The sequence below is a fragment of the Hypomesus transpacificus genome, unplaced genomic scaffold (genome assembly GCF_021917145.1).
Source record: "Hypomesus transpacificus isolate Combined female unplaced genomic scaffold, fHypTra1 scaffold_27, whole genome shotgun sequence".
NCBI lineage: Eukaryota > Metazoa > Chordata > Actinopteri > Osmeriformes > Osmeridae > Hypomesus > Hypomesus transpacificus.
Genome location: NW_025813796.1, coordinates 756,247 through 774,280, shown reverse-complemented (window position 1 = coordinate 774,280; position 18,034 = coordinate 756,247). Strand labels below are relative to the sequence as shown.

At 52.4% G+C, this 18,034-nt stretch overlaps 1 protein-coding gene across 2 annotated transcripts; it reads left to right on the top strand.

Annotated features, from left to right (window-relative positions):
• The first annotated feature begins 6,489 nt into the window (after positions 1–6,489).
• Positions 6,490–17,154, top strand: LOC124463134 (seizure 6-like protein). Of its 2 annotated transcripts, XM_047014892.1 has the most exons (16): positions 6,490–6,566; positions 7,244–7,384; positions 7,886–8,081; positions 8,646–8,831; positions 9,003–9,174; positions 9,269–9,435; positions 9,570–9,764; positions 10,464–10,602; positions 11,073–11,269; positions 12,357–12,551; positions 12,741–12,932; positions 14,319–14,513; positions 14,712–14,747; positions 15,223–15,337; positions 15,462–15,567; positions 15,876–17,154. In XM_047014892.1, exons 2-16 carry the CDS (start codon positions 7,301–7,303, stop codon positions 15,906–15,908), a joined length of 2,208 nt encoding a protein of 735 aa, XP_046870848.1. In that variant the 5' UTR covers positions 6,490–6,566; positions 7,244–7,300; the 3' UTR covers positions 15,909–17,154. The 2 variants fall into 2 exon arrangements, with proteins under 2 accessions (XP_046870848.1, XP_046870847.1); XM_047014891.1 differs by lacking the exon at positions 15,876–17,154 and having other exon boundaries at positions 15,462–15,834.
• Positions 17,155–18,034: the final 880 nt, after the last annotated feature.

Sequence of the window (18,034 nt, the reverse complement as noted above, 5' to 3'; positions counted from 1 at the left end):
GTGTTGGCATTGAGCAACACCGAGCTACAATAAGGCTTTGCACGGACCACTGAGGTACAACTGCACCAGGCTAGTCTGAAGGCCAGTGGACAGACCACCAGGTGGTTCTGGGGCCTGCGCTAGGACAGTGGACTTATGTCATGGAGCTGGTTTAGGGGCCATGTGGAGGTGTTGCCTTCAGGGCGCAGGACTAACGCAGTCCTGAGCGTTGAAGACGCGCCCGGTGGGCTACTTGGTGGGCCACGCACGCTCTCGTCCTTGCAGTCTGTTGCTAGCTGAAGTTGATGGGCACGATCTGGACCGTTTCCAGTTCAATGTTAATATACACTGTTAATATTTCATTTCCCTTTTGCTTCAAAGTCTCAGCTTAGCCAAAGCTCTCACGTCCCTCATCAGGCTTTGATATGGCAATCCCATTGAAGTGGCTGTTGACTCTGGTACGATAAACCACGCCTGTGAGCGCGCGATGATGAGCCCGTCTCTCAGCGCAACGCCGATAGCGTTGTCTGCGGTGAAGTTGACTCAACGCATTTGTCTTCCTCACACCTCGCGCAGGGTTTATTTTTTTTCTTCCTGCGAGCGCGCGGGAGGAGCAGCGATGAGTAATTGAGGTGACACTGTGGATTTAAGGCCATTCATATGTTGGCCTCACTGCTAGTTGATGGGTGAACGGGGAAACGTCGTTCTTCTTCGGAGTAATCAAGCTAGTGTTTCAGTGTTTCAACCACCTCAGCTTGTGCTGCTGTCTCCTTCCGTGTATCGCGTGTCATCGTTTTAGGTCGGGAAGCGCCTTGATCATTGTATAACAGTCAAATCAATCATGATGGAATAATCCCTCTGGCTCTCTCAAGCTGGGCGCCATTTTTCAGCTATCGACTTCTCTGGCCTTTTGATGACTGAGTCAAACATGAACTGTCAGGGCTCTGAGGCATTTAAAAAAAGGAGAACAGCCTATTGATCTGTAGGGATGGAAGGTCTGTTTGATGTGGTAGACACAAACCTCTCTGTTTGCCGGACATTCATCCGCCACTGAGGACAAGCGGATGTTTTTAGACCTCTTCAAAAATGGCCGACCCATTGGGTCCTCTGCAAAAAGCGAATTTGGGCCAAATATATTTCATTCTCAGATCCCTCAAGCCTAGCCGTTTCTGCCGTGCCATTTGGCATCTTCTTCTTATACATTAATAAAGGTTCTCTCCACGGTGCTTCTGTACCCGAACGACTGTCCGTGAATATGGCTAAAAGCCTCCTGCCCCCCCCTCACTCTCCTCCTCAACATCCCTTCCTCAATTCACAATTGATGTGTCCAGTGAAGGGAAACGCATATCTGTTATTTTATTCATGGTATAAAATCTTGAAAAGCCCATCTACCTGGGACAGTAAGAGGAAGAGAGGCGTGCGCATGAGAGAGATCCAAACTGTGGCCGCGGCTTGAAGAGCCGAAAACTTAGTAAACCTGCCTCGGGGCATGGGGCAGTTTGGATCTTGACGTCGACAAACCAACACATTTTTGGCCAACAAACATAATCGATGAGATTGGAGGGCATCTGATTTGAAATATCTCTCTTTGTGTATGTAACGGAGAAACCGACAAGGATGGTTTGTCTCTGGGGAAGTGGAGCTGTTTGTTTCTCTTGCCAAACTGCCATCCATATCACCCCATGCTACCTCTATCGCTCCCTCTGGTAACTGGAGGCAGACTGGGGTGTGAGTTGAGTTTCAATGACCGTTGGCCACACACACACACTCGCGGATACACTCGCGCACACACATACACACGCACACTTAATCGGCCCAGGGTTTTGTCTGCCAAATACTCTATACACACACGTACGTACACACACACACACACACACTGGTCCCTGACACCCACTGAGCTACTGTGCCAAAGAACAGGCTTCAGTGAATCAGAACTGTTTCTCTCTGAGTACTCACTTTCCCTCCTTCCGTCGAAGCCTCGTCTCTGCCCCGTCGTTCCCTCCTCCGCTCTCACACCCCTCCCCTCCTCCCTCGCTCTCCTCCCCCTCCCCCCGCTCCCAGCCAACACACAGGCAGAGGACGCAACTCCATCGCCTCGTCTTCGACGTGCAAACGTCAATGAGTCACGACGGCGATGGGTTTATTTCGAAAGAGCTTGTGCCGTCGTTTGATCTGCACTTCGTGTTATTGGCACTCAGTCCTTCCCGGAGGGGCGATATCATCGACCTCTGTCATCCTTTATGAGTGTTTTCATCCCACGTCATCCACTCCTCAGCGGGCCAATCCGGGAGGCCACAGAGGCCAGCCTATAAGCGATATACAGTATCTTGAGATGCGTGTATGTGTATACATCTCAGTCTGCGTTAAGTAACAGTCACTGGCCATGTACGCTTTACATTTCAGTGTTTTATTTTATTTATTTGCAACAGCTTTGCATCCGACGCTCTGACGTTCTTGATTAAAGAGACGTTTGTATCATAAGACGGGATCCTTCTGCGTTTATGAATCATGTGTTGCCCTCGAGAGAGTCAGACATCTTAATAACGAATGACTAAGGGACACCAAGGACCAGGGATGAAAAGAGAAGAGACGAAATGGAGAGACAACAGAGAAGGTATGGATATGAGGATGGAGGGAGGGAAAACGGCAAGAAAGAGACAGAGAGAGAGAGAGAGAGAGAGAGAGAGAGAGAGAGAGAGAGAGAGAGAGAGAGAGAGAGAGAGAGAGAGAGAGAGACAGAGAGACAGAGAGACAGAGAGAGAGGGGTACATCTGCACCAACAGACTGCGCACACCTGTGCGAGTGAAAACTCGCACGGGAAAGGTGGGAAGAGAGAGCGAGAGATGGAAGATGGAGAACGGAGAGAGAGCGCAGATGATGCCATCTGCTTCGACGGCGATGGTCATGCCTGGGTGGTACAGCACCTGCTTGACACACGCGCACACACACACACACTGTCCAGCTGGGACTCATTGCCTGGTATCCTGAGCAAGGGCTCAAAGTTAGAAAGAAGATGTAGATTCATCTAGAATCTAACATAAGGCTGGAGCAGCACGTTATTGGAACATAGTCGAGTGGTCTAATTGATGCACCAGAACCATCCCCTGGAGACATGTAGGGGCATGTACAGTTAGCAGGGTTGTGAGAGTGTGTTGATGAGGTAGTGTGTGTGTGTGTGTCTCTGCGGACCTTTTTCTGTCACATGATCTGCTTTGAGGTCATTGCTGGTTGGCAAATTCGATATCTGCTCCACTTTGAGCTTTAGATCATTCCACCAGCTGACCCACAGCTTGATTCAAGCACTGATTCAAAGATAGCATCGACCAGTGTGTTTGCGCGCGCGCGCGTGTGCGTGTGTGTGTTGGCTCACACAGGAAATCGTTAAGTCAGCTTTGTGTTCTCCCTGAGGGTCTGAAACCTCTGCCAGAGACACCCCGACGATGAGCTCACAAACGCTTTAGTCTATCAGATTTGAGCTAGCTCACCATTCCTCCAATCAGGTAGGAGCGCAGAGTATTTTCTGCCTCATGTAACAGAGGGACCCCCTGAACCTCACACTGTGAAACCTCAATCTCCAATTGACGTTGTTAGATCAGGGTGTGTGTGTGGTTTTGTCTGTTGTGTGTAAATACATGTAAATGTGTGTGTTTCTGTCTGTATTTTCAGAATAAATCCTCATCTCCAGTTCCAGTCTCAAGGTTGTGTATCGTGCGCGTGCATGTGTGTACTGTGCGTGTGTGTGTGTGTTTGCATGTGTCATTGCAGTGGTTGCAAGTAGGTGTCTCCATGGTGAGTCGTCATGGCAGCGTAGGAACGTTTTCATCGTTACAGTCGGTGCCAGTCTGAGTTCTCCCAACAGAAGCAGCAAGTCAGTGGTCTGTCCGTGTATTCAACGAACCCAGCCAATCACATCCCACTCGAGCCCCAATTAAAATCCCACAAAGGTAGAACAAGCAGAATTCTCTCTCGCGCGTTCTGTCCTCGGCCCCACGCTGTTGTTTTCGGCGCTGACTGGTCCGCGTCACTCCTCATTCACTGGCCGTTCAGCGTCTCCAGACATGCTGGATGACCTTGGACCGGCAATGAATGCCCCTCGCTCTCCTGTCTCCATTTACTTCTATTGAGTTCTCCCTCTCCCCCCCCCCTTTCCCCCCCCTGCTCCTTTTCACAGACACACACAAACTCACGCAAACACGCACTCGTTCGGTTTTGCCCTTCCTCTTCCCCCCCCCCCCCCCCCACCTGCAGTGAGATCTTTGGCACCCTTAATGAGTCAGCACATCGTCACACACAGCACAGTGCTAAACGCTGCTAATGGGCCAATGTGATGAACACTGCGTCAGAAACATGGTAATGGGATGCTCAGCTCTCTAAGGGGGTGTGTGTGCGCGTGTGTTTGTGTTTGTGTTGTCACTTCCCGATGCCTTTGCGGTTTCTCTTCGGAGAAATAGACGACAAAGAATTCGAAGTCGTTATTAGGATGCGCGCACAGACACGCCCACGTATGCCACGGGGTGAAGTTGGCTCGGGGTTCAGTCAGGTCGTGTTGGTTTCGTGTGACCCAATTTCCATAAATAAGTTCAACGGCACCAGTACAGTACTGTACGGATGCTGGTACCCGCGCGTAAGAACACACATTTTTATCTCTCACACACGGATACAGATACACACTTCTAGAAGCACTGAGCATGTAGCCTACAGCTTGTTTGAGACACTTATGTTGGTGTTCTTTGCATACGGTCTTTGCATTGTATTTGTTCATTCAACTCATGGATCCGTCTGCTTGTATGCATACCACACAACTAAATATTTCCTGGAAAAAGACTGCATATGTGTGTTTGCTTGTGTGTGTGTGTCTGTCTGTGTGTGTGTGTGTGTGTGTGTGTGTGTGTATATGCGTGTATCTCCGTTTGTGTGGGTGTGTGATTCATCTACACCTGCGCGTTAACTGATTGTGAGGATGTGAAAGTTCAAATGAGTTTTCTGGCTGATGATGGGTTGATAGATGGAGCAGACAGTCTCTGTTGACAGCTCGACGCTATTTCCTTTGCTCCTCTCCTCCTCCACCGGTAGTTTGCCTCGGTAGGGGTTCACGTTGACGCACGGCACTACAGAGCTTTCTGGTCCCCCTCTGCATGGTAAGATAAGAGCATTTACAGGCAGTGATGAGGCTACATTACGACATCCATTATTATTGTTATCGACATGTGGAGGACAGCGCAAAGTGGAGGGAATATTGGTTTTGTGCGTGTGTGTAGTCTGTGTGTGTGTATGTAGTCTGTGTGAGTGTGTGTGTAGTCTGTGTGTGTGTGTGTGTAGTCTGTGTGTGTGTGTAGTCTGTGTGAGTGTGTGTGTAGTCTGTGTGTGTGTGTGTGTAGTCTGTGTGTGTGTGTAGTCTGTGTGAGTGTGTGTGTAGTCTGTGTGTGTGTGTGTGTAGTCTGTGTGTGTGTGTAGTCTGTGTGAGTGTGTGTGTAGTCTGTGTGTGTGTGTAGTCTGTGTGTGTGTGTGTGTGTGTAGTCTGTGTGTGTGTGTAGTCTGTGTCAGTGTGTGTGTAGTCTGTGTGTGTGTGTTGTCTGTGTGAGTGTGTGTGTAGTCTGTGTGTGTGTGTAGTCTGTGTGAGTGTGTGTGGCTGGCTTGCTGGTCGGTTGCTTTTTAGTGCTGAGCTGTCGGAGATGGCATTTTAGTATGCGTGGGAGAGCATTTTGCCTGTCTGTACTTCTTCCCCCCCTCTCTCTCTCACTCTCCCTCATGCGTGACTGCCTCTCTCTCTTCTCCCAGAGAGAGTCCGTGCTCAGCTTGTCTAAGTGTGTGTGTGTGTGTTATGTGGAGGAAGCAGGTGAACACTGCTGGCCTGAAGTCGGTCTTCCTAGATAACCCTACTCGAGCACTCCAGATAAAAAAACACAAAAAACACAGCGACTGTCACACACGCAGCCTTTGCACGGACACACCGATAACGACGGACGAGTCGGTGCGTCTGCCGGATTCTCAGACACCTCCGACAAAGGTCCTCGTTGTACGCTATCTGAACCGCGGGCCTATCGGCCTCGTTCGGCCTTTTCCCCGAGAAGTCTCACTTTCTCTCTGTCCTTCCCCGCTAGGTGAAGTCGTCCCCACGCCTCCCGCCTCCTCCGCCTCTCCCGCAGCGCCAGAAGGGGACCGAGACGACGGCGGCCCCCCAGGGAGAGGCGCCGGCCGAGCGCCGGGAGGCCTGCTGGAGTCAGTGCTCGCTCAGAAGGATCGCCTCCTCTCCCAGGCAGGGGGAGGAGGGGCCCTCCCCTCCTCTCTGCCCCAGGACATGCTGCCCCTCCTGGGCAGAGGTCTAACGATAGGCTTCCTCTCCAGAGGTCGTTCCCTGGATGAACAAGGTGGGGGCCTGCTGACGAAATTCCGACCCCCAGCCCCGGTCCAAGCGAGCGACGCACCCCTGCTTCTCCCCACATACACCCTCTCTCCAACACCCGAGCAGCCGGAGCCTCGGCCAGGCACGTACACGCTGCAGGCCTCAGACGAGGGCACCACCGTGGGCCAGACGACCGTGGAGACGGATGCAGAGGGGGACTTGGAGACAGAGACTCTGTCCCCGGGTGAGCAGCATGACAGTGCCTGGGTAGGGCGTGTTGTCCTTGTCAGGGATCCGGCTTGTTTACCTCCTCTCTGCCGTCAGCAGACACAGGCGTGCTGTTTTCCCCCCGCACCCTGGATTAAGCTATGCAGATCATCTGTACAATGGATCACGTCTCAGGCAGATTTTTTTCTGCCCTCTCCTTTTTCTCCTCTCCCTCTTCTCCCTTCTCTTCTCTCCTGTCCTCTCCTTTCCTACCTTCTCTCTTCTCCTCTTCTCTTCTCTTCTTTCCTCTCTCCTCTCCCCTCCCCTCCTCTCCTCACCCCCTCCCATCCCCTCCCTTCCTCTCCACTCCCCTCCTCTCTTCTCTTCTCACCTTTCCCCCTCCCCTCCTCTCCCCTCCACTCCACCCCCTCCTCCCCTCCTCTCCTCTCTCCCCTCCCCTCCCCTCCTCTCCTCTCCTCCCCTCCACCCTCCTCTCCTCCCCTCCACCCCCTCCACCCCCCCTCCTCCCCTCCCCTCCCCTCCCCTCCCCTCCCCTCCCCTCCCCTCCCCTCCCCTCTCCCCTCCCCTCCCCTCCTCTCCTCTCCTCTCCCCTCCTCTCCACCCCCTCCTCCCCTCCTCTCCTCTCCTCCCCTCCTCCCCTCCCCTCCACCCCCTCCTCTCCTCCCCTCCCCTCTCCTCCTCTCCTCTCCACAGCAGTGTCTGGGTGCATGGTAAACTTCTCGGATCCAGAGGGATACATAGACTCTTCGGATGACCCCCCCACTTCCAGATGGAACTTTTCTGCATTGTACCTACACAGTCACTGTCTACACAGGCTATGGTGTGGAGCTGCAGGTATGCAGGCTCTCTCACTCTCCCTCTCTCTCTCTCTCTCTGTTTCTTACGCTCTCGCTCCCTCACTCTCTCATCCACTGCAAACAAACACAGACAGAAACACACATACTGCAGCATTCCTGCCACTGTTTGCAACAGCATTGTATTACAGTAAATAAGTGTGTTTTGGTTGGTACTGCGGGGTCTGTTGTGATCCCAGGGCCAGCTCTGACCCCTAGTGGCACACGACAGTACAACACTCTCAAACCTGCTGCACTTCTCTGACGGCTGAGGTGACACATACGCTCTGTTTTTAACACTACCTCTCCCTCTTTCTCTCTCTCTCTCTCTCTCTCTCTCTCTCTCTCTCTCTCTCTCTCTCTCTCTCTCTCTCTCTCTCTCTCTCTCTCTCTCTCTTTCTTTCTTTCTTTCTCCCTCTTTCTCCCCCTCTCTCTCTCTCCCCCCCTCTGTCTCTCTCTCCCTATCCCTCTCTCTCTCTCCCCCCTCTCTCTTGCTCTGCAGGTAAAGAGTGTCAACCTATCCGAGGGGGAGCAGCTGTCAATCAGAGGGGTGGATGAGAGCGGATTCTTGCTCGTCTTAGCCAATCAGACGCTGTTAGTTGAAGGTCAAGTGATCCGCAGTCCCACCAATACCATCTCGGTGTACTACCGTTCGTCGCCAGAGGGGGGCATGGGCATGTTCCAGCTGCACTATCAAAGTGAGTCCACACAAACGCACACGCCACACACGGGGACTTCAGGGTTGTTGTTTTGTTTTTTTCAATCCTTCATTAGGTCTTGAGGGGATTTTGATTATCTCTGTATACCTGTTCTTGTTAATTGCCTAATCACTTCATCTTGTCATTGAATCCATTAGCGCCGTGATTGAATCTGTCGTGTGAATTAGCTGATTAGAGCTCAGATGAATTGGCTCTCATCTTGTTACCATGCAGGATGGGTGTGGGAGTCGATGGGCGGTTGTTTGTGTGTGTGTGTGTGTGTGTGTGTGTGTGTGAGTCACCCATAATGGTTTACTGTCTGTTCTAGCTTGGATGTGACAGGACTAGACAAGTTGAGGCATGGTGGCTGAAAGCCCACCTGGTCCAGTGCTCCCACCTGTCCGGTCCTCTTACATCAGCCGGCTAAACAGAACAGAACAGAACAGAAAACAACAGACTCGAATTGGATCTGATGAAACGCCGTTTTACCCTGTTGTTTTCCCAGTGTTCACATGATTGATGTAGGCTTTTCGGAGTAACGTGTCCTCACTTCTCCGGTGCTAGTTTTCCGTCTGAGCTGTGCCCTGCCCAGAAGGCCTCACTTTGGGGAAGTGTCCGTGTTGAACCTGCTCCCGGGAGGCACGGCCCGCTTCCACTGCCACATGGGCTACCACCTTCGAGGGGAGTCGGCCCTCACCTGCCTCAACGCCTCACTTCCTGTGTGGAACGCCAAGGAGCCTAGCTGCAGGGGTGAGGAACCCCCCCCCCCCCCACACACACACACACACACAAAATAACCCAAAACAAGGTCCTTCCTGGAGTCAGTATGAGGATGGAGTGTCTTGCTGTGAGGAGCCTGTGGCGCCAGGCCTAGCTGGAGGGACCAGCTGTTGACCTCCTGCTCCTCGTGCGCCCGTACAGCGCTGTGCGGAGGGTCCGTGAAGAACGTCACGGTGGGGAGGGTCCTGTCGCCCTCCCATCACCCGGGCCCCAATGCCACCCAGGACCGCTCCTGTTCCTGGTCTCTGGAGGCTCCCAAAGACCAGAGGCTCCACCTGCACCTGGAGAGGCTGACCCTGGGGCCCACAGACAGGTAGGGAGCGGGGGTTTGTGGGTTTCTCTGTGTGGTTGATCGGGGCAGGGTTGACCCCACCGTTTGTTCGTTTCCGACCCCCCCCCCCCCCCAGGCTTGTGCTGTGGAGCGGTCTGGACGCGGGCTCCGTGGTGCTTTTCGATTCGGGGCGGGGCGGTCCAATTCCATTCGAGGGGGTGATCAGTGAGGGTCCTGCCGTGAGGGTGCAGTTCATCACTGACCAGCCCAACCACAGTACAGGCTTCAACATCCGCTATGAGGGTGAGAGCTCACATGCTAACTGAAACCTCTTTTTGCACACACACTCGCACACACACACGTACAGGAGTGTGTCATCCCTTCCGTACAGTATGTCATCCTTGACCATATCTCTCTCTTCTCCCCCCCCCCCGCAGCGTTTGAGCGAGGCCACTGTTATGAGCCCTACCTCCAGAACGGGAACTTCAGCACCACGGACCCGGCATACGGCGTGGGCAGCGTGGTCCAGTTCAGCTGTGACGCCGGTCACTCCCTGGAACAGGGGCCGCCCGTCATCGAGTGCATCAACGCCCGGGACCCTTACTGGAACGACACGGAACCGCTCTGCAAGGGTAGGAGGAACCCCGTGTTCTCCTTGAACAGAACGAGACACAGAGCGAGACGGGGGGACGCCGAACGGGCTGTGTATGGAGGAGGACTTCTTATTACACTGGGACTGCGGCTGGAGCGATTCATTCTCTCTCTCTCTCTCTCTCTCTCTCTCTCTCTCTCTCTCTCCCCTCTTTATCTCTCTCTCTCTCTCTCCCTCCCTCTCTCCCACCCTCTCTCCCTGTCTCTCTCCCTCTCTCTCTCTCTCTCCCTCCCTCTCTCCCACCCTCTCTCTCTCTCTCTCCCACCCTCCCTCTCTCCCTCCCTCGTTCTCTCTCTCTCTCTCTCTCTCTCCCTCCCTCTCTCCCTCTTTATCTCTCTCTCTCTCCCTCCCTCTCTCCCACCCTCTCTCCCTCTCTCTCTCTCCCACCCTCTCTCTCTCTACCACCCTCTCTCTCTCTCCCACCGTCTCTCTCCCTCCCTCTCTCCCTCTCTCCCACCCTCTCTCCCTCTCTCTCTCTCCCACCCTCTCTCTCTCTACCACCCTCTCTCTCTCTCCCACCGTCTCTCTCCCTCCCTCTCTCCCTCTCTCCCACCCTCTCTCCCTCTCTCTCTCTCCCACCCTCTCTCTCTCTACCACCCTCTCTCTCTCTCCCACCGTCTCTCTCCCTCCCTCTCTCCCTCTCTCCCTCTCTCTCTCTCTCCCCCCTCTCTCCCTCCAGCACTGTGTGGTGGGGACCTGGCGGGCCCCGGGGGAGTGATCCTGTCCCCTAACTGGCCCGAGTGGTACGGCGAGGGAGAGGACTGCAGCTGGAGGATCCACGTGGGCGAGGACAAGCGCGTGCTGCTGGACGTGCAACTGTGAGCCAAACAGGGAGCTCACACAGCGTAGAAGATACAACCAAGCAGAAATACTCACACACCCACACACACTTGACAGGCAGGCACATCCATCGACGAATACACACACATAAACGACAAGTACACACAGACGGTATTTGTGCGCTCCAATGTCGGACGCACTAGGTCGCTGACTGCATCGCTTCGAGCGGTGAGTCAGAGATGTTCGACTTATCTCTGATATCATAGCACTAATGGACGCTGGCTCCTCGTTTATCCTCCTGCGTCTGTTCCGAGTCCCACTCTCGCTCGCTCTCTCGTTTTTTACTCCCTCTCCCTCTCTCTCTCTGTCTGTCTGTCTGTCTCTATCTATCTCTCTCTCTCTCTCTCTCGCCCGACCCCCCCCCTCTCGCTCACTCTCTGTCACTGTCTCTCTCTCTTTCTCTGTCCATCTGTCTATCTCTCTCTCTCTCCCTTTTTTTTCTCCTCAGTTTGAACATCAGTGACAGTGACATGCTGACCATTCTGGACGGCGATGAGGTCACCACTCGTATTCTGGGCCAGTATGTGGGAGGAGCCGGGCCCTTTAAGATGTCCTCCACGACCCCTGACCTGACCGTGACCTTTCACTCGGACCCCGCCGGCCTGGTCTTTGGCAAGGGGGAAGGCTTCATCATCAACTACATGGGTAAAGATGGAGATGGAGGGAAAGATGGCGTAAATGACTAAGAGGTATAGGAGGAGGTTTAAAGACAGGGAAAGGAAAATGGAGATGTCTTTTTCATTTGTTCCCCCTCTCCTATTTCACACTTTGCACCTTTCTTTTTCCGACAACTGACTCTCCCCTTCCTCCCTCTCTCCTCGTCTTTTCCTCTGTCTCTCTCCATCTCTTTATCGCTCTATCTCTCTCTCTATATATCTCATTTCTTTGTTTCATTTTCCTCTTCTCTCTTCTCTGCTCCTATTCCATCACATCTCATTTGGTTCACAATTCCGCAAAGGCCCTCACACATACACACACACACACACACACACACCAGTGCACACAACCCCACCAAAGCACATTTCTTTCCCCTGTCCTTCTCATGCACACAGACACACATGCCGTATGTTAATTGTGAATTCCCAGAAAGGGAATTCAGACAGACACTGGATGAACGACCTCGCGCTGCAGCTTTTTCTTTCATCGTGTGTGTGTGTGTGTGTAGTGTGTGCGTGTGGAATAAATTACCTACTTACATTCAAAACCTACTCAGCTTCTATGCAGGTAGAGAAGCCAATCAATAGAGGATGAATAATTGATCCTAAAGCCTGACTTACAACCCCCTGTGGTCCTGTTACACTGCGGTGGCCTGGTGTACTGTATGTGATCAATCACACACACACACACACGCCACACACACTCCCGTATCCTTCCCAGCAGGAGGAAGAACATGGATTCATATATTGTCTTAGCTGGTGTAATTATCCTCGATATTGTATGATGGATTAGCTCCATTCATATGCGAGGCCAGTCTCCATGTGCCGCGCTGCAATCCCATTAAGACAGAGATTGGGCTTTAGAGGTCAGGCTGGGGGTGGCGTATTAGCGTGTGTCGTGGGTGTATGTGTGTGTGTGGGGGGCCGGGGGGGGGGGGGGGGACAAGTTAGCAGACAAGGCTTTTTCTTTTTTGTTTTAAGGGGGTCAACTCTATGTAAAAAAACTAGAAGACGTGATCTAAAGATCCGATCCGCCCTCTCTCTCTCTCTCTCTCTCTCTCCATCGTCACGGGCAGAGGTGTCCCGCAACGACTCGTGCCCCGACCTGCCCGAGATCCAGAACGGCTGGAAGACCACGTCGCACGCCGCCCTGGTGCGCGGGGCCCGCATCACCTACCAGTGCGACCCCGGCTACGACCTGGTGGGCAGGGAGACGCTGGCGTGCCAGCTGGACCTCTCCTGGAGTACGCAACCCCCGTTCTGCGAGAAAAGTGAGCAATGCTATGGCGTACGGAGGTTAGGATCGGGGGGGGGGGGGATTGGAGCTGAATCTGCGGTCGAAATGCACGACCAGCGAGGCATACCCATTCCATGAATACGTTTCGTGTGCGCATGCTTGTACGGATGTGTTTTTTCTTCTTTCAAAAACGATCCTCTCTTGCTCTCCTGTCTCTCCGCAGTAATGTACTGCTCAGACCCTGGCCACGTGGAGCACTCTACCCGCTCCCTGTCCGACCCCAAACTCCTGGTGGGGACCACCATTCAGTATAGCTGCATTCCCGGCTATGTCCTGCAGGGCGGCGCCACCCTCACCTGTTACGGCAGGGAGCCGGGTACACCCGTGTGGACCTCCAAGCTGCCCCACTGTGCTTGTGAGTGTTCCCATTCCGTCGTGTTTCTCTAACACCTGTGAGCGGGGTGTCCAAGCTGAGGCCCTTTTTGCTTGGACGATGGTTTATTTCTTATCTTATGGTTCTTCCCTTTGCCACTTCTTTTTTGGGGTTGTTCAAAATGTGTGCTTCTTGTTTTGGCTACCCGCAATGCTTTGGGGCTATCTTGTCGTTATTATCAGTGACCTATGCACTTTGTAAAGCTCTCTCTTGGAAGTCGCTTTGGATAAAAGCGTCTGCTAAATGAATACATGTCAATGTATATTGATCCTGTTCTGGGACGGCCTCGTTCCGATGGGAGGCTGTTGTTCAGAGGGGACTTGCGGTGGGACTGAATGGACGACTATCGCGGCGCGCTCGTGGAAGATGACGAGCGGGTTTTTCTTCCTGTTTCATGCTGCTGTGTAGTCTGACTGAGATGAGTGGGCCAACTTGACGTCTTCTGGCGAACAGGACTTAGCAGTGACTGACACTGTCTTTGTTATTCTTACACCGCTCCCATTGTGTGTGTGTGTGTGTGCGCGCGCGTGTTTGTTTGTGTGTGTGTGTGCGTGTGTATGCAGCTGTGTGCGCGTGCGAATCCCTCAAAGGGTTATTCATGTCTCGGTGCAGCGTTTGACATGCTAATGATATGCAAATGCAGCATGCCAATCAGCCCTCGGCCACCTGGAAATGGGGGCGGAGATTACCCATGAGTCACGGCACCTCAGCCTGAGCCTGTCAGGGCTGTCAGGGAGGCTCCGACTCAAACCTTGCGATTCTCCTCCCTCCAGAAACCCCGACAAACTCATCAACAACAGGCCCTCTCTGCAGATATCACACACACTGACACGCATCAAACTCACCTCTTCGTACTTCAAAGGAATCTCAGCCAATCAAAGACGCTCCCCCACCCACCTCCCCATCCCCAATTCACACTTGCACAGCTTTTTTTTGGTTGATGACAGATGCTTAATTCTGACTCTCTCTCTCTCTTATTTTCTCTCTCTCTCTCTCTCTCTCTCTCTCTCTCTCTCTCTCTCTCTCTCTCTCTCCCTATGTCTCTCTCCCTCCCTATGTCTCTCTCTCTCCTTATGTCTCTCTCTCTCCCTATGTCTCTCTCTCTCTCCCTATGTCTCTCTCTCTCCCTATGTCTCTCTCCCTATGTCTCTCTCTCTCTCTCTCCCTATGTCCCCCCCCTCCCTATGTCTCTCTCTCTCCCTATGTCTCTCTCCCTATGTCTCTCTCTCTCTCTCTCTCTCTCCCTATGTCCCCCCCCTCCCTATGTCTCTCTCTCTCCCTATGTCCCCCCCCTCCCTATGTCTCTCTCTCTCCCTATGTCTCTCTCTCCCTATGTCTCTCTCTCTCCCTACATCTCTCTCTCCCCAGCGGAGGACTCTGTCTCCTGTGAGAATCCCGGTCTCCCGGACAACGGGTACCAGATTCTGTCCAAGCGGCTGTACCTGCCCGGCGAGTCGCTCACCTTCGTCTGTTACAAGGGTTACGAGCTCATCGGCGAGGTCGCCATCAAATGCATCGCGGGAAACCCCTCCTACTGGAGCGGCCCACTGCCTCTCTGCAGCGGTGAGGCCCGCGCTGACAGTCTCCCCCCTCTCCCCTGCATGGAATGGAATAGCCCTTTCCGGCCTCTTAAGTCAACAGAATGTCCACATGCATGCGACTAAAATGGAGTCCTTTGTAACTGTCGTTAACTGTGACTCTGGTTTTCTATTCTGCCTTTTGAATGTGAAATGCACTGATTGACGCGCTGATGTCTTGCAGCCACCCATGACTGCTTTGGCAACCATGCTCTGGAAGGTGAGTGTGCGTGAAGACGCTGGCTGGCGGCTACACGGCCCAGTTCCCCCCCCAGGCTAGGATGCATGATGCCTGCATGGTTGTCTGGGTGGTCCATGGTCTGATCTGTGTTGTGCTGTCGGTCCACACTCTGGATTCTTGTCTGTCTGTGGTCTGTCGTCGTATTGGCACGAGTGTTGGTGTGGTCTCGATATGCCGTGTCGGTCAGATACCGATCTCAGTGTCCGTGTCCTCGCTGCCGTGTTTGTGTGAGGCCCTTTCATAGGGCTGATGTCGGCGTGACTAAGACCTTCACGTCCAACTGTTACTCTTCTTCCCCCCTGTCTCCCATCTCTGCATCCCCCTCCGCCCTCCTCTCCCCCTCTCGCGCTCTCTCTCTCTCTGTCTCCTCTCTCTTGCTCTCTCCTCTCCCCTCTCTCTTGCTCTCTCTCTCCTCTCGCCTCTCTCTCTCCCTCCCTCTCTCTCTCTCTCCTAGTTGCGGAGGTGGAGGCGGGCTCACGGCTGGATGGGGGAAACATGGCGCTGGCTATCTTCATCTTGGTGCTCCTACTGTCCGTGCTGCTGGGTGGGGCCTACGTCTATGTCACCAGGTAGCCCAGATGCAACCGGAGACACTGGTTCTCTCACCGCTGCCCAGTCACTTTATGATTCGCTTCACGCTCAATGAGACTCCTTTTCCACCCCGTCGCTTTCTTTCCTCCTTCTGTCCACCAGGTGTCGCTATCACTCCAACCTGAGGTTGCCACTCATTTACCCCCACCCCTACAGTCAGATCACTGTGGAGACTGAGTTTGACAATCCGCTCTACGAGACAGGAGGGGTGAGCGGAAGAGATGCACGCACACACACACATGCACACACACACACACTGACACCCAGTGTACACACGCTCAAGGCACAGAATACACACCAGCCCGAGACAGGTGCCACTAATGCCAAAACACACCATGGACTTCCGGTTACAATTGTTAGCTGCCAACGCTACCTCAAAGCTACACCACGCTAGTGTACTCTGATTTGTAAAGTCATGTAATACAATCTCCCTCTCTGTTTGTCCCCTTCTCTGCCCCCCCCTCCCCCCCCCCCCCCCCACACACACACACACACACATCCCTCTGACACATACAGCAGGACACTCGGGAATACGAGGTGTCGATATGAGCAGCTCTACCACGTCTACTGGCACCCTCAGACCCAGCCTGTCCCTGAACACGACTCCACTCTCCCCTCCTCTTCATCTCCTCCTCCATCCCGCCCGCACCAGGAGGAAGTGATGTAAATAGAGACTGACTAAGCCCCGCCCCCTTCGACCGTGACACAGTGACCTTGTCCCGTCCTCTGACCGCCTGGAGAACGCCCGGAACAGCTTCAGGAGGTGAAGAGACTGCGAGGACGCGGAGATGGAGGAGGAGAGAACGTGGGAGGAAGGAAACGGTTGAATCGAAACGAGAGAAAGGGAAAGGGGATGTGATGAGGTGGTCTAGGATATAGCCGCAGAGGAGGGAGAAAGGTCTAGAAAGGACGGGTCAAGGTAATCAGGCCTGTGGGCTTTGGGAGAAAAAAAAAAGACTTGCGACAGGTTGCGTCAAATTACCCATGTTTGTGCCATGTAGTGAACAAATACAGATGAATAAAGGTTAAAGTGAGATCAGGAGAGGAGAGGGATGGAGATGGGTAGATATAATCAGATGTAACTTGCACTGGGAGACGACTACTATCCGATTGTTGGTATGAATGGGCACTCCCAATGAGAAATACACAGATCAAGACACAGATCTTACGGTCTGTCAAGTTCAAGTGTTTTTCCAGCCAAAAACACAGCCCACGCTCTCCCAATCCCAAAACAGTAGAAATAGCAACTAACCTTGGAGAGAAAGCTATGCCTCAGTGACTTAATTCGACTCGGCGTACATCTGAAATGGAATGTGAGGAGTCTGGCTCGTCCTGTTTGTGCCCCTCATTCACCTGCCTGTAGGTTTTGTACTGGCCGTTTGTAGTGTTGGTTTTACTGTAGTTTTAAAGGGTACTCAAATCAATGGCTTGGCTTCTGCAACCGTGGCCGCAGCACTTCCTGTTTCCCTGGATGGATTAGCGAATGACGAATGTAAACAAGGTCGGAACCAAGTTCTGATTTGACAGGGGGAAAAAGCTGCAGGGCTGCAGACCTTGCTCTCCTGATTTGAATATGTAGCCGTAGTAACTGACCTTTCCAGTGCAAGCGCGACCAACCTACCATAAAAACAGAGGAGACCAGATGATGTATTTATTTTAATGTATACAGTATGTGATGTTTTATGCAGATGGATTAATGTACATTTTCATTTTGAGAAAATAAAAAAAATCTGTGTTACTGATTTCCCTAAATAAATGGTAAAAACTAAAATAAAAAAAAAGTACAATAGACTTTAAAAACAAAAAGGTTTGTGTCTGTCCTGATTTGTCCTGCTGTAGAACACTAGCATCAGTAACTCAACAACTAACCCGTAAAGGCACGGGTGAGAGACCTGCACGGCGACCTTGTTTAGAAACAGGATGTGGCAGTCGAGGAGAACATTGTGCTGGAAATACGTTACATTGACATGCTAAACACCAGTATACATGTTTACGGGGGTCCCCACAACCGTTTGTCTCTAGTGAGTCTCTTCTCCTTCAATAGAAACAAGTAGAATTAGAAATCTGGAGGCTCTTATCTTTACTCTTTTGCTTGAGAAAGGAATGCAAGAGGTCGATAAGATGAGAAGGAAGGATACATATTTTAGGAAATACGTTTTGGGTTTGTAATAAGACCTTAGTTGATGAGTCAGCAGGAACATGTATCTGTGTTGCTGATTTGAGATATAACCTCACTGTGTAAATTACCTGAAGATTTTCTTTTTAAACATCACATATGAGGAAGACTGTGCTGCACTTGTGTGTGTCGTGTTCTTGTTTTCTAATTCTCTTCTGTCCCCTAAAGCCTTTAGGATAATAGTTTAAACCTGCACGACCACTGCTCACCATGACTTCAAAACATAGTTCAGTACATTGTTCCAAAACAGAACTCCTTCTATGAGCGTCACAAGAGATCATGCGTGTCATTGTGTGTACACGTGTGCCAAAAGACACACGGTAATAGACTTATCTGGACTTCACCCAACCTCTCGCCAACAGTGAAACAGGTGACTCATGTGAACTATTCGGATCAGGTGAGGTAGTCCCACATTGTCCTTTAACTAGAACATTCCATGTTTTTTTAGCTTCAGAGAACAGAGCAGGTTTGGGTGCATGCCCCAGGACTGGGCTTATTC

What these genes read in the sequence shown, in the direction of transcription:
- LOC124463134 (XM_047014891.1), top strand. Translation starts at nt 7,301, where the DNA reads ATGACCCCCCCACTTCCAGATGGAACTTTTCTGCATTGTACCTACACA. An exon ending in GTTCCAGCTGCACTATCAAA is followed by an intron (nt 8,082 to 8,645) that starts GTGAGTCCACAC and finishes CTCCGGTGCTAG; the next exon opens with TTTTCCGTCTGAGCTGTGCC. An exon ending in CACGGAACCGCTCTGCAAGG is followed by an intron (nt 9,765 to 10,463) that starts GTAGGAGGAACC and finishes CTCTCCCTCCAG; the next exon opens with CACTGTGTGGTGGGGACCTG.